The sequence below is a fragment of the Barbus barbus genome (assembly GCF_936440315.1).
Source record: "Barbus barbus genome assembly, chromosome: 37".
NCBI classification, from domain to species: domain Eukaryota; kingdom Metazoa; phylum Chordata; class Actinopteri; order Cypriniformes; family Cyprinidae; genus Barbus; species Barbus barbus.
Genome location: NC_136715.1, coordinates 18,346,492 through 18,362,447, shown reverse-complemented (window position 1 = coordinate 18,362,447; position 15,956 = coordinate 18,346,492). Strand labels below are relative to the sequence as shown.

At 36.9% G+C, this 15,956-nt stretch overlaps 2 protein-coding genes across 3 annotated transcripts; one reads left to right on the top strand and one right to left on the bottom strand.

Moving 5' to 3' along the window:
* Positions 1-468: 468 nt before the first annotated feature.
* Positions 469-9,455, bottom strand: LOC306857212 (histone-binding protein RBBP7-like). Of its 2 annotated transcripts, none has more exons than XM_079397021.1 (12): positions 9,278-9,455; positions 8,708-8,852; positions 8,485-8,630; positions 6,734-6,907; positions 3,709-3,824; positions 3,183-3,343; positions 2,628-2,754; positions 2,404-2,481; positions 2,234-2,310; positions 2,006-2,063; positions 1,408-1,518; positions 469-1,266 (listed from the first exon to the last, which is right to left on the bottom strand). In XM_079397021.1, exons 1-12 carry the CDS (start codon positions 9,291-9,293, stop codon positions 1,198-1,200), a joined length of 1,278 nt encoding a protein of 425 aa, XP_079253147.1. In that variant the 5' UTR covers positions 9,294-9,455; the 3' UTR covers positions 469-1,197. The 2 variants fall into 2 exon arrangements, with proteins under 2 accessions (XP_079253147.1, XP_079253146.1); XM_079397020.1 differs by having other exon boundaries at positions 476-1,266; positions 6,734-6,910; positions 9,278-9,432.
* A 401-nt stretch (positions 9,456-9,856) lies between these two features.
* On the top strand, positions 9,857-15,090 carry zrsr2 (zinc finger (CCCH type), RNA-binding motif and serine/arginine rich 2). Its single transcript, XM_079396997.1, has 11 exons — positions 9,857-10,023; positions 10,120-10,199; positions 10,337-10,406; positions 10,506-10,614; positions 10,729-10,815; positions 11,901-11,939; positions 12,028-12,143; positions 12,232-12,445; positions 13,315-13,370; positions 13,465-13,574; positions 13,696-15,090. Exons 1-11 carry the CDS (start codon positions 9,932-9,934, stop codon positions 14,634-14,636), a joined length of 1,914 nt encoding a protein of 637 aa, XP_079253123.1. The 5' UTR covers positions 9,857-9,931; the 3' UTR covers positions 14,637-15,090.
* Positions 15,091-15,956: the final 866 nt, after the last annotated feature.

The following is a 15,956-nucleotide window of genomic DNA, read 5'->3' as shown; positions in this document are numbered from 1 at the left end:
CATTAAATCTTTGTCTGATGTTTTCTGTTGATGCGTTAACTTCACTGAACAATATGTTGTAGTGCCTTCATAATCACAATAAGCTTTGTGCTTTGCTTTCAATATGAAACATTCTCTGCTTTCAATTTTATGAAATACAAAACTAGTTTTGCCGCTCTTTAATCTGGTGTCACAGATCACTGTAGTATCTCAACCGTAGTGTGCAAGTTTGTCTTGTCCACTTTACTACTAGTTATAGCAAGAAATAAACAGGAATGAACATCAGAACGTGTTGAAAGAAACGGAACTACTAACTGAAATGTATTGTAGAAAAACGTAGAAGTACCCGTAGAAATTATATGTTGTCTGCACTATGTTTGTACTTTCTGTACTGGAAGCTCATAACACCAAGACAAATTCCTTGTGTGTGCAAACACACTTGGCAATAAAGCTCTTTCTGATTCTGAAAGACGTCAGTAAACAATGTAACAGTTTTCCTCAGGAAAGACCTTCATTATTTAATTTGTTTAAATAAGTCTCATAAGTATGTCATTACAGCCACCATTTAAATGTCCATATTTCAACACTAAATTGTAGTAACAATTCTGTTATTAAAAAGTTGACAAAACTGCCTCACATGTGCAGTTCACATGTTTGAACAACTCTGTTTTTATTTTAGTGTTGATTATTTAATACCATTTCCCCCCCTGGTTTTCAGCCAAGTGCATCTTGAATTTTTAGTTTACGATTTTCATTTTCAGTGCATCACTAATATGAAGTACTATTAATGAACTTAAAACTTTGTTATAAGAGAAACAAAAATCTAACAGTTGATCTGTACTTTATTTTCACAAGTGTTAACAATTTAGGATTACAAAATCATTTTAAAAGTTATTACAAAAGATTTATTGCAAATTGACACCAGGTTTATGCACAAAAACTCAAACTGTGATAAGCCACACCAGGCCGTAACTTCTCAGAAGTGATTGAACAAGTGGTGCAGTCTTTCTCCAAACCATCCGAGGCCAAACTTCTCTACCACAATGAATGAGGGGTGAACCTTTTAGAAAAGTGCCTACAGAAGGACCCTGTGATGGATGAAGTAACTGGTATATATGGAGAAGGAAGTAAGAGTATGGATTTTACTGAATAATACTGCAAAGCAAAAGCTGAGTAGGAGGAATTCATGAAAGGGTTGTAGATATTTAATGAGATCAGTTACGACGCCTGCCCTTCCAGCTCTGACGCAGGGGTGTCCGGCTCTTCATCATTGTAGATGTTTTCAGCCTAGACAAGAGATGTTTAGTCTGAGATTATGACATTAAGTCTTAGTATCAAAGTTCATCAAAAACTACAAAATCAAATCACTTTATTAGTGACTTTAATTACCAAAGGAAGGTAAATCTTTAATGTTTTCGCTGAACTTACCATCTGCCATACTTGCATAATGTTGTCCTCTGACACAGAACAGATTACCCAAGGTTCATTTGGGTTCCAGGTAAAATCAGAGATCTTAGCTGTGTGTCCACCATGAATGAACTGCCAAAACAATCAAAATGTCCTTACATTAGAAGTAAAAAAACATGTATGTATGCATGCATGTGCGCATATATATACACACATATATACACATACATTATAAAATAAAAAAGGCATTAATAATTTTATAATATAAGGATCACGTGACACTGAAGAATAATGATTCAGAAAATTCAGCTTTGCATCACAGGAATAAATTACATTTTAAAATATAGGCCTATTACAATAGAAAACAGTAATTTATTTTAAGTTGAAATATTTCAAATTATTACTGTTTTCCCTATTTTTGATCAAATAAATGCAGCCTTGGTGAGCATAAGTCCTTTTAAACAAACTAATTAATCAATTCACATATTAATTGTCATATTAACATTTATCCTTTTAAATAAAATACTGCAAACTTAACATGTTCTTGCTTTGGTGCTGAAATAGTTATCAAGAGTCTATAGCTCTATCGGTCAGATTTTTTTGCAAGTCCTTTACTCACCAGCAGCTCGGGTGGCCCATCCTCTGCGTCCTCTGCAGACTGCTCTTCTCCAATTTTACTAGAGGACATACATGTAACATTGCAATCAATACATATTTAAGGCATCCATGGATCTAAATATAGTTAGATGTTCACATTAACATCAGGAATGTGCATTCAGATAGAAAAAAACCCCCTCAATTTTCAGGAATGAAAATCAACAGAATAGAGAGAGTAATAAAGTCTTACCTTAGATCCCAAACATTGAGGCGTCTGTCTGTGCCACTAGAAGCCAGAATGGTCTCGTTATGGGGAGACCACTGGACCTGTCAAGAGCATCAACATTATTATTGCAATAATCCGTTTATATTTTTCTTGGATTAAATATAGTTACATTGTAACAGAATCTTGAGTGTTACCTGGAAGATTTCATCCTTGTGTGACTCAAAAGAGTGAAGCTTCAGCTTCAGGTTACGCAGATCCCACAGTGCAACAGTCTACAGCCACAAACAAACACAAACCAGGGAGCGTCAAAACTGAAGCATACTTTGGGTTTTAAGGGTTCTCTTCCACATGGGGAAGGATCTCCAAAACAAAACTTCTCACAGATGTGTGTGCATGTGTGATTATGCAGATCACGGACCTTGTCTGCTGAGCCAGTGGCCAGAATGAACTCGCTGTAGGGGTTGAAGGACAGGCAGTTGACTTCAGCCGTGTGGGCGTCCACAGAATGACTAGGCTTTGAGGTGTTATTGGATCGGGTGTCCCAGCTGTAGTAGACAGACATTTCATCGTGTAATCCATCTTAGTTAAAAGTCTCTCAACAGTTAAAAAAAAAAAAAAAAAACATCTATAGAACATATCTGCTTCTCTCAATTTATTAAACATGATTATCTCTGATAACCTGACACCCATGCGCACATGGCCTCTCCACGTTATGCAAAAAGTGCTAATGAGCTGAAACCACTGGCAAACATGTAAGCTGGAGTCTCTTGAGATACTCTGCTCAAGTGTAATACAGCCAGTCTATTTTCTTTCATGTGGCCACTTGCTGCGACTAAATCTGTGAGCAAATGAGCATGCTGTCGTTCTCTTGATTTGTGCTAATGTGAAAGTACAATAATTCTGATGAAAAAAGTAAAATGACAAATCATGATTAATGATTGTGATTAACCGTTTAACTGCACCGGTTACTCACATCATGAGTTTCTGGTCATCAGCCACAGAGCCAAACAGCGATTCATGTAGAAGATGCCAGGACACGTCCTCCACCACAGCTGTGTGCCCGGTGAAGATGGTCTTGGCATCTACTATCTTTCCCTCCTTTGGAACAGCACTGATGTCCCATAGACAGATCGTCTAAAGTTGAAAAACAACACGTGATCTTACAACATACAAATACAAAGTCTTATTATATTGCTAACAAAAAACAAAACATTACTTGAAATACATGTTAAGTGAAATAAAATTTATTTCATTTCAGCTAGTTAAGGCGGCAACATTTATCATTTTCAATTAGTTTCTTATATACTATAACTAAAATGGAATAAATAAAAAATAGACAACAAACACTAATAAAAATGACAAAAAAATAAAAAAGCATGTTGTATATATTATAAAATATACAAAAAACCTAATAAAAATCAAACTCAAAATATTAACAAAAACTATAATAGAATCTCAGTGATCCTACAATAACACTGCTTTGTATAGAGCTCGCTCACATGGTCGTCCGATGCACTAAGCAAGTTTCCACTCAGGTTGGAATTCCAGGACAAACCGTATCCCTCCTTCTGATGCCCCCGCAGTCTCAGGTCTGGATTACACTCTCCACTGGGGTCTGCAAATGGACAACTTGCAATTATTATTCATAGCAAGCGTCTTCATGCATAGAGCGAATATAGGGCTGCAACAAATCTGTCAAATAATCGCATCTGTATGTTGTGTATGGAAAACAACCGCCGGACGTCACAGTTTTAAAGGAGTCATTGGATTTAAAATCCACTTTTCAAGTTGTTTGAACAAATGTGTGTTGGAAGGGTGTACAAATCCATTCTTTCGTTTTGAAGTGAATGCGCTGATCCCGATCTGCCTAAATGAGTCTGTTCGCGCGAATCATGAGCCAGCTTCATACGGTTTATGAATCTTTGCAAATCGCCCTTCCTAAAAATGTGCTACTTAGTTTCACAGCTAAAGCAAACAGCACTGCTCGTCACTCCACGGAAGAGAGGGCTGGAGTCAGCAGAGCTCATTAGCATTTAAAAACTCACAAAAAAAAAAAAAAAAAAAAAAAAAAAAAAAAACTGCTTGCTGAAAACTGAGCTGAGTTTGTCATTGGTAGTGTAAAAAACCTTTACCACCTTTACCCTGAGAAATTTTAACCAAAGTATGTTATGGACTTTTCATTAAGACCCTAAAGAATCATATCAACTTGTGGAAGATGGGCATCCGATGACCCCTTTAAATGCAATACTATGGACAAAAGTGAGCTTCTGTGTTGAATCTCCATTGAGCTTCACACTTAGCGTTTGTTTACTACTTTGAGCAGGTTTTAGATGGTAATGGATATATTTAAACCCTTTTGCGCAGTGTATGACATGGTCCACATATATTCACCACTTGTTTTCATAGCCTTCGATTTGTACGTTTTTTGGAAGATAACATTGTACAGAAGCAGAATAATGGTTTACTTTATATTAAAAAAAAGAAAAAAGTTGGAATCCCTTTCAGAACAATTTTTTCCACCTGATGAACGATACAAACTTTGAATCCATCCTGCTATAATGAGCTCGAGAATTTAAAGCGGCAGACGCGCATACAGAATAACCAGATGATATCCTTCGCTGGTGTGGATGCTAATATTGTGGTAGCACTTTATTTTATAGTGTGTGTACTTCCCTGGTACATACATTGTAAATATCTTGTACCTACAGGCAAATGAGTTGTAACAAGGTACTCACCTGAGGTGTATGTCCATGGTAACAGAAGAAACAACTGTACATGCATCGTAATTAGTTTGTACATACAGACAAGCATGGGTAAGAACGGTCACTTACAGGTAGTGCCCGTACATTGTAACCAATTAGATACTTTACTGTACTTCCTAATGTATATACACATGGTAAATATGTAGTACTTTTGGACAAGTGGGTACAAACATATGGATACTGTAAGGACCTGCCTATGGTACACTAAAGGTATGTACATGGTAAGTGTGTAGCACCTATGGAGAAATGTGCTATTATGCGGAAACAAACAAGACACATACTGTACTTGCTATACACGTGGTAAATATGTAGTACTTACAAACAAGTGTTAATGTTAAATTGCGCTCCACAACAGTGCTTACAAAAGTTTGAAGAATTGATAATTCCTGTGTAAAGTTTATCTAAAATATAATGGTAAACTTTATTTTACAATCCTATTTCCATATACTTACTACGTACCATCTACTTTGGTCCATGTTTATACCCCCAACTTGAGTACCGCATACTGTACATTAACTAATAGGTACATACACCAGTACTTACATAGTAAGTATACAGAAATAATAGGACTGTAAAATAAAGTGCATAATTTTACACAAACATTACACCGGAATTACCAGTTCTTCAAACTTTGCAAGCACTGTTGTGGAGAGCAATTTAACATTAATACACTTGTTTGTAAGTACTACATATTTACCACTTGTATACCAAGTACAGTATGTATCTTGTTTGTTACCACACATCACATTTTTCCACAGGTGCTACACACCATGTACATACCATTAGTATGTACAGTAATGTGTCTTAGTTACCATATACGGATACTGCAAGGACATGTACCAAACCTGTTTGTACCCACTTGTCTGCAAGTACTACATATTTACCATGTATATACATTAGTAAGTACTGTAAAGTATCTACTTAATTACCATGTACGGGCACTACCTGTAAGTGACCGTTCTTACCCACACTTGTCTGTATGTACAAACGAATTACCATGCATGTACGAATGTTAAGTACAGTCGTGTTTCTTATTTGTTACCATGTACATACACCTCAGGTGAGTACCTTTTGCCTGTAGGTACAAGATATTTACCATGTATGTACCAGGGAAGTACACATACTGTCAAAAAGTGCTACCGTTATCTTTATAGTTATCGTTCTTGGTGTGAACAGGGCTTAAGAGTGTGTATGCATGAATTTCGGCATAAAATCTCTGAATGTTTTAATAAATCAGTATTCACCAACAACTCCTAAATTTACAAAAAAAAAAAAAGTTTGTGGGTGACCTAAGAATCGTGTTAAATATACTTGGATATTTCATCTTAAATATTTCACCATATACAGTGATAAAGCTGTGTTATAGTGCGCGCTAAGTGGTTACTCTGTATAAAAATGCAGATACGTGCATGTACAGTTGGCTAATAAGAGGTCTGTATAAAAGATGTTTAATGTGTCTGAACTGGTTTTGAGGACGGCAAACTTGCCATTGTTCAAGGATCTTGCATCTTTCAGAGTAGAGCGCATCTTTTGAGAGTGTCATGTGTTTTTTGACAGTGACAGAGCTGTAAAGGAAAGGTTGTGCAGAAGGCCTGTATAAGGAGATGGTTTGGGCTTGCTTTATGCAAATGAATAAGCTTGCACACTTATTCATTCAAGTTCACTAACATTAGAACAAGGTTCAGAACCTTGTGTGGCAATTTCTTCTGTGCGTAGAAGCACAATATAATCCACACAATTTATTAGTGACAGACCCACTGACCTGGCTTGGATGGATGTTTGGTGTAGTCAAACACCAGCACGTCACAAGTGGGGGTCTTGGTTGCGATGATGCAGGGGTTTTGTGGCATGTATCTGGCTCTGTTCACTTCTCCTTCATGGTTGATCTTAATTTCAATCTCGATCTTTCCGCTCACCGACCCAAACCCTCCAAACTCTGGGAAAAATACAACCATTAGTAATGTCCAACGTCTGATCTCTGTCCCAGTTTGACTATTAAATCATCAGTTTGTATCATTCAAAAAAATAAAAATACAATTTACATTAGGTTTCAAAAGACATTCATTAACCTTTGAAACACAAAGCCATTTTTCATGAAACCTGAAAGACTTGTCCCTCCACTCAAAATCCATTTCATTTCAATCCGTGTGGAAGAACTGACTGAATCTATCATGTCTTTTTGAACCGTGTCTTATACACAGAGACACTGTCATGTTAGAATAGAAAAGGGTCCTGTCCAAACTGTTGCTATAAAATTAGAAGCACACAATTCCCTAGAATATCATTATATGCTTTAACATTAATATTTGTACTCATAGAAATTACTAAAGTAGTCAAACATGTTCATTAGAAGGGGGTGACCCAATACTTTTGGCAATATAGTGTATAATATAGGCTTTTATTCACAAACATTGATCAATGCACAAAGAACATAAATTACAGTCAACGAAAGCTCAACTGTGCTTGCTTTGTTTATATGGATTACTTTTATTATGTCTTAACTTTCGGAAGCTTAAAATTGGACGCATGTTATTTTCAAATGGAAGGACACAAATCTTTCAGGTTTCAATAAAAAAAAAAAAAAAAAATATTAGTTTGTATTTTCAAAGCTTTGGAATGACATGATGGCGAGTAAATTGTGATAATTATTTTGGGGGGGGGGGGGGGGGGGGATTTCATGATTTTTTCCTTTTTAACTGGACTATCCCTTTAAAATCCATCTAAATCAGGGGTGTCAAACTCCGTTCCTGGAGGGTCGCAGTCCTGCAGAGTTTATGCTGCCTTCACGTGCAAATAAACATTCACCGCGCTATACATGCAGTTTACGGTCAATTCTGGAACTTCTGTCAAATACATGCTTATTTAACTGCTTATAAAACATACAATATGCTTCGAATGATCGTTCATATCTAGCCTATAAATACACTACTTTTGCGACAAGACAAAGGGATGTAGTTGTTGTGAGAACATCATTGACAGCAGCAATGGTTGTCCCCTCCACTATGTTTAAAGTTTATGACCTGCCCAAGTCAGAAACTCTGGTATCAGAATTATTTCAGAATTTCCCAGTAGTAAATACGACTTGAGAGGCCGTTCACGTCCAATTTCCGATTAGGAAACTCGTATTTACGATAATTCTGATAGCACACGAAGGCAGCATTAGTTCCTCCAACCCGCAAACCATGTAGTTTTCAATTGAGCCTGAAGGACTTGATTAGCTGGATCAGGTGTGTTTAATTAGCGTTGGAGCTAAACTCTGCAGGGCTGTGGCCCTCCAGAAATTGAGTTTGACACCCCTGCTCTAAATAGAAGCATAAACATGATCCAGTCCACATGCATGAGGTTGTCGAAAACGCATTATATTTCTGAAACGATTCCCTCTCATTCATCAAGTCAATCTGTGCTTCGCCCCAATGTCCTGATCATACCTGCTGAAGAAACAAATACATAAAATAAATTAATATAAATGGCCTCAATGTGAACAAAATACAAAATCATCTGTTCAGCTCTTACCTCCTTTCTCACTGTCGTAGTGGGACGCATCAAACTGAGCATCGTCATTAGGGATCTGAACACTGGCAATGACCAAGTGGTTCTGCTCATCTGAAGTGTGTGTGCCCAACACCAGCCGATGAACCACGTAGTCCTTTCCCTCAGGCCTGCACAATGATAGACAATAGATTGTGGAGTGCTAGTCATGCGTTTCAGTAGGTGGAAAGGCTAGTTACTGGATTACCTGTTCACATCAGGAAGCCACTGCACCGTCAAACTTGGCCACTCAAGTGCATGCGTCATGACTAGATCATACAGGAATGGTGTGTTTTTCTTCCAGATCTTGTATTCCTCATTTATTACTCTCTCCTCCACAGCATCGTCGTACACTAAGAGAAACCAGATGGATAAATTCGGGCCAAATGCATCCAAATGAACACATTTCACAATAATTGCACTGCGGGAGTTCATTGAGCAGTAAAAAGTTGTTGTATTCTCATATAAATGAGCAGAAACTGAAGAGTAACACGATCAAGTTCCTCAACTAGTACGTTAGTTACAGCGCAACATACGAATGATGGAGGGAAGTCAAAAACAACATTTCGTTCTGCTTTGAGGACACTATTATTCCAGTCAGAAGACTCATTTAATAACGCCAGTAGCTTTAACCTAAAAAAAACTGGCTCAGACTGGGACACTCATTCATTCTCATGTCAATATGTGGGTCAAATCCATTAGCACGTTAGGCTAAAGCTAACAAACTCTGCCAAAAGAAAAAAAATACTGCACGAAATTCACTGCGCAAAAACTTTACCTTCTTTGTCTGCCATTCTGGCGCGCTTTTTTGCGGAGTAGCCACTTAACGAACTATGGGGTTTACAGCCAAAAAGCAGAAATAACAGCTTTGCGGGGTTTAACGCTCGCGCATCCCACTATACACGCGACGACGCAATGCAACTGTCCGATTCCCAATCGAGTCGCGCTGCTGAACCGACTCTTTTATGAATCGGTCAAACTGATATGTCTAATACAGGGGTCCTGGAGGGCCGGTGTCCTGCAGAGTTTAGCTCCAACCCTAATTAAACACACCTGAAGCAGCTAATCAAGCTCTTACTAGGCAGACTAGAAGCTTCCATGCAGGTGTGTTGAGGCAAGAAAACTGTCATTTATAATTATCATCATCATCATCATCATCATTATTAATACAGGGAACAACAGTGATGAAAGAATAATAAAGAACACAGTGAATGTTTCAGATGAACAGGTTCATTTAATGGTTTTACAAAGGAAGTAGTTCATTGAAACCGTTCAAATGAACCGATTCGCTAAAGTGAATTGACTTCTGAGCACGCGCACTCACGAGCTTTACGACATTAAGTGTGACGTCATCTTTGCGCGCGCGTTGTATGATTGGTGTGAACAGTGCTGCTGCCTTTATTGAGAGGAAATGTGTAAATAATGTTTTAAAATGACGGATAATAACAGTTGCTCGTTTCAGACGGAGCCACAGGACTCTCAGAGTCGGTTGAATGAGTGTGAAACTGCTTCGGTTGTGCTCAGGTGTTATTCTGTAGCGGTGCAGAAATTAATAAGCAAACATTTTAAAAAAAAATCTTTGCTATTTATTAATCACTCTTTATTTAATCTCTTTTTTAGTCAAAAACAACGACGAGCTATTCTTAAACGAGAGAGAAGGAAAAGGAAACGTCAAGCTATTGCTAAATTAAGAGAAGCAGGTAATTTATAATAATTTGTAATTTCATTATAGTTAAACTGTATTTACAGAATTTATTTTGTGTTATGTATGTTATAATCTGCATATATATATATATATATATATAGCTGTCATATTAGATAAACACATCTTTTTCAGCTCTTGATCATTCACAAAATGAGGAGCACGAAACTGAAGATGAGGAAGAACAGATGGCTGATGAGCAGAGGTTTGTCCTTTAAAGTTCAGTATGATAAGCTATTATCAATAGGACAAATTATTATTAACTGGACAAACTGTAAATTTGTCACACTGTTTTACAATCTAGTGAGCGATTGCACCAGGAATGGCTGGAGAGAGAAAGGATTGCACAGGAAGAATTCAACCTGAAGAGGGAGAGAGAAGAGGCGGCACAAAAGAGAAAGGAGGAAGAAGAGGTGAGCAGTCTGTGAAATTAAATATGTCACATTAAATCCATGACGTTCTGCAATGACCTGGCTGAATCTCAGTTTATACCTATAATGCTCTAATATCTCCTTCTGTAACCACAGAGGAGGATCAGAGAGGAATGGGAGGAGCAGCAAAGGAAAGATGAAGAGGACCGGGAGCAGAAGGAGCAGAAGAAGAGAGAGAGAGAGGTGATCCCAGCACTGGGAGGATAAAGATGCAGATGTCTACATATATCCTCTATTGCTCTTACACCTTGTATCAACATCATATATCAAAACATCTCTTGCTACCTGAGACAAATCAGCCTTTAAAGGCTTCCAGTTTGTCAGTCATGGTTTTACATACACGTCATGTGCCATAAGTCTATTTTTCATGTGTACAGTGTGTGATTTTGTTTGTTTAGCAGAATATTGTGTCTTCATTTCCTTAACTAAGATACACAAAAATGATTAATGCAGCAAGTGTCCACTTCCAATGAAGAACATGTATCTTTTCATGTCACTTGGGTGTATAGTGATAATGTTGCTTGTTGATGCTACAACAGAGAACATAATTATTATGTGCAGTAAACCAGGGATTCTCAATCCTTACAACTTTTAAATGAATAATCACAATATCTGTTTTAATTTGAACATTAAACCCATGTCGTGCATCACTTTGCTTGCCAAAAAACAATGAAGAATTGGGAATTGTTACATTTTCATTTGATTACATTTTAAAAGAGTAATTTGTTAATGCCACAGTTTTTAAGAACTTTATACTATATCACAAATCCATAAATATTAAAACAGGCAATTGCATAAATCAATAATTAAAATAAAATAAAAACATTTCATATTGTAATATTAAGTTTAGATTAGACAGAAGAGATAAAACAGAAGAAATTTATTTCATCTTTATTTTTTGAGAAAAAAGTAAATTTCACAGGGCCCTAAATATACGATTTTTATTCAACTTTCAGAAAATTGTTCAATTGTATACATTTATGGTTTGAATTAATTAGATGTGCTTTTTGATTACTACAGTTTAATTTAACCATGCATGTGCTTAATGACTGTTATAATTATGAGGGTGTCCTAGGAAAATTTCTCAGCTGTAAGGCCCCAAAGTTTTGAGAACACCTGCTGTAAAGATTTGAATTACAAAATACCTACAACTTTAGGCGACAATGTACAAATGATCTGACAGATTGTCTTAACCAATTTTAACAGACATGTGCTTGCACACCACAGACTTTCACACACCATACTGTGTATGTTTGCACCATTTATAGGAAGCTGTACAAAAAATGCTGGATCAAGCAGAGAGTCAGGTAACATCTTGCTTTCCATGTCAAATTTAAGTTAGAAAATGCAGTTTGTTAAAATCATGCAAAGTCTCCTTTATTTTGTTGCATTTAGCTGGAAAATGGTGGTCCTTGGAAAAACCCTGATGCCCCAAAGGATTATGGAACAGAAAAGGACAAGGCAAACTGCCCCTTCTTCCTTAAAACAGGCGCTTGTAGGTTTGGAGACCGGTATGTATTTATAAAGCAGTTTGGTTTTGACAGTCAAAATGACATTTCTGGTCAGGTTTTAGATATTAATGATGATTTTTTTGAGCAGGTGTTCCCGAAAGCATGAGCACCCAGCATCCAGCACAACTCTGATGGTGAGGGGGATGTTTGTGACCTTCGGGATGGAACAGAGCAGACGGGATGACTATGACACTGATGCCAGTCTTGAGTACAGCGAGGAGGAAATGCACCAGCAGTTCCTGGATTTCTATGAGGACGCTCTGCCAGAGTTCAAGAACGCAGGGAGGGTGGTGCAGTTCAAGGTAACTAAAATTAAAAACCTAAAAATCATCAACATAAAAACAATAAATTAGAATAAAATGTTTAATGTAATTTAATATTTAAATCAGGGTTATTATTGTTAACTAAAAGTGAAACTAAAATGTTTCTACTTGTAATAAAATAAATAACAATAAAGTATATAAAATATAATATATTTTTAATCATATTTACATATTTCTTGACTCCATAGCAAACAGAGCAATTTTGTCATTTACTGTCCCAATACTTATGATATATATATATATATATATATATACACACACACACACACACATACATACACACATATATATATATATACATATATATACATACATACACACATATATATATATATATATATACAGTACCTTGCGAAAGAATTCATACCCCTTCATTTATTTCACGTTTTATGTTGCAGCCTTATGTTAAACTGCTTGTTAAATTACTTTTTTTTTTTTCCCCACATCAATCTATACTCCAGTCTATACACCATAATGACAACGCAAAAACACAGCTGTCACAACTTTGTAAATTTATTAAAAAATAAAAATAAACTGAAATAAGTACATTGCATAAGTATTCAAACCCTTAATTCAAGCCTCAAGTCTTTTGGGGTATGATGCGACAAGATTTGCACATCGGTATTTTCAGATTCAAAATAAATAATTGCATCTTAATGATACTAAGATAGCGCTGGTTTAAAATTCACTTTTATAATTTAATCTTTTTAAATTAAAAATAAATGTATTAAAATAAATACATATATTTTTTTATTAAATGTGATTTATTAAATGTTTCTAAATTTGTATTAAATCAAATTAATAAATAAATTAAATTAACAATCATTATTTCCCCCAAATTTTAATAGGTGAGCTGCAACTATGAACCTCACTTGAGAGGAAATGTTTACGTTCAGTACGACAGGTAAGTCCAGTATTATTATATTAGAGACATTGCTGCAGAGGAGAAATTACTATTGTTGTATCTTATTTTGATATCTGTGTTTACATGCCTGCAGAGAGGAGCAATGTAGAGAAGCTTTCATGATGTTTAATGGCCGCTGGTATGCTGGAAAACAACTGCAATGTGAATTTTCCCCAGTAACAAGATGGAAGACAGCTATATGTGGTAAGGAAAGCATTAGTCTAGATAATAAACTTTCTTCATTCTATCACTATTTTTTAGCCTTTCTTTGTATGTACATGTATATTCTTTAAATACCCTTATATTCTTTTTCTTATGTTTGCAGGACTTTTTGACAGGCGGAAATGTCCAAAAGGAAAACACTGCAACTTCCTCCATGTGTTCAGAAACCCAGATAATGAATTCTGGGAGGCGGATCGTGATCTTCATATGTCCCCTGATCGCAGTGGAGGCTTTTCTAGTCGCCATTTGAGCAGCAGAGATGGAATGCGTTCCCAACGTGGAAATAGTCCTGAGCGCATATCCCAGCGCAGGGGTACAGATGGAAGGAGCCACAGCCGCGAGCGGTACAGTTACAGGGGAAGATGGAGCCAGGAGAGGCGGAGTCATAGCCAGGAGAGGCGGGGTCACAGCAGAGAGAGGCGGAGTCGTAGCCAGGAGAGGCGGGGCCACAGCAGAGGGAGATATAGTCGAAATGGGGAAAAGTGTAGTCGTAGCAGAAGCAGAGAGACAAGGAAGTCAGAGCAATCAATGACAAGGAGATCGATGTCTCAGAGAGAGCAATCCAGAAGGAGCAGGAGCCGATCCCATAGCAGAGACCGGTTAAAGCAAGGTGAATGTACTTCAGCAGACTCAAGAAGACAGACGTCAAAATCAGACAGTCCAAAACGTTTGTCCAAAAACAGGTATGTGAAACGTAAGAGTCACAGGATGGAAAGCCAAAGCCCAGAAAACTCTGAACAAATGGATGCACATCACCACAAGCACTCTAAAAAGAGCAAGAAGAAGAAAAAGGGCAAAAAGAAACACAAAAGAAAGAAGAGTAAATCACGCAGCTCAAGCTCGGAGTCTGACAAAGACTCCCGGAATGAGGAGTGTGATGAGACGCCGGCTAAATCAGAAGAATGTACAGCTGTGGCATCCAGCACAGGTTCACCAGTAGATGGAGTAGAGACCACAAATTTGGAGGGCTGTCATCCAGAAGAGGAAATCCATTGTGCGCTTACAGATGCTACCAAATCCGATGACATCACACAGTCTGGATAGATTATAATAAAATACATAAACTGTGATTCTGTTGTCTTAAAGCAGCTGTTGTTATTTTAGTTTGCATAACAAAATCCCTAGTTTTCCTGATTTTGCTGATGAAAACGTTTCCTGTATATTTGTAATTAAATCTAGTCTTTTCTGAAAGTGTTGGTGAAAGAAATTATATTTTGTTCATTTTCAGCATGAAATTCCAAGACGTCACGTAAGCAGATCTTAGGGATCATTTTATTTAAAGTTGTGACAACGGACATAAGCAGCATATATTTTGTGTCCCTCACTTGTGGATTGGATGAAGGCAGATATGAATCTCACTTTAAGATCTGCCTCCATCCAATCTAAAGGAGCAGAGCTTAAGCAGATGAAATGATTAGAGAGGTCTTGCATTCATCACCAGAAATACTGTTTTCTGTATTTACATTTTCTGCTAAATAAATTCTGGTAAATATTCCTTAAAAAAATAATGTTGTAGAAACAATATTAATAGTAGTACTACCATTGGTCCGTTACTTTAAGTAATATATTATTTCTGTTACAGTTTCTTCAACCTAGCTTTTATGGAAGACCTTTAAGTTTCTGTTTGTATGGCCTATAATATGGGGATAGTTTTTCTCACATGAAACTGTCAAATGCTCATGAGGTCTACATATACAGTCCCCTCCATAAATATTGGAACAGTACAAAATTGCTCTGTTGGCTGTGGAGTCAAGACATTTGCAAATATGATTAAAAGATGAATATGAGACAAAACTACAGAATTTCAGATTTTATTATTAGCCGTTTCAACACATACATGTTTTACCAAATAAAAAGAGCAGCACTTTTAGAGTTCATCCCACTCATTGATGTGAGCATAAGTATTGGGACAGTTGAACATAAGGCAGATATAAAAGATTAAACGCTATTATTTAGTTGCTGATCCCTTGCGCACAATCACAGCAGTGAGTCTGTGACCCATAGACATCACCAGACTCTTGGTCTCATCCTTTGAAATACTTTTCCCAGCCTTTAATGCAGACAATTCCAATTGTTGTTTGTTTTGGGGAGTTTCTGCCTTTCCTCTCCTCTCCAGCTGTGAAATTCATGTTCAATCTGATTTAAATCTGGAGATTGACTTGGGCAATCTAAGACTTTCCATTTCTTTGCCCTTATAAATTCCTTGACTGAACTGGCAGGGTGTTTTGGGTCATTGTTCTGATGCAATATGAAGCACTTTCCAATGAATCTGGTGGCATTTTCTTGAATATTGGTAGGAAAGATGGTTTTGTACCCTTCCAAATTCATTCTGTTACTGTCATCATACATTAAGTCATCAGTAAA

Coding starts and splice junctions, on each gene's coding strand:
- LOC306857212 (XM_079397020.1), bottom strand. Junction 3,344..3,708: donor TTAGTGCATCGGACGACCAT/GTGAGCGAGCTC, acceptor TTTCAACTTTAG/ACGATCTGTCTATGGGACAT. Junction 2,755..3,182: donor GATGACCAGAAACTCATGAT/GTGAGTAACCGG, acceptor TGTCTACTACAG/CTGGGACACCCGATCCAATA.
- zrsr2 (XM_079396997.1), top strand. CDS start 9,932: ATGACGGATAATAACAGTTGCTCGTTTCAGACGGAGCCACAGGACTCT. Junction 10,200..10,336: donor TGCTAAATTAAGAGAAGCAG/GTAATTTATAAT, acceptor CATCTTTTTCAG/CTCTTGATCATTCACAAAAT. Junction 10,816..11,900: donor AGAAGAAGAGAGAGAGAGAG/GTGATCCCAGCA, acceptor CACCATTTATAG/GAAGCTGTACAAAAAATGCT.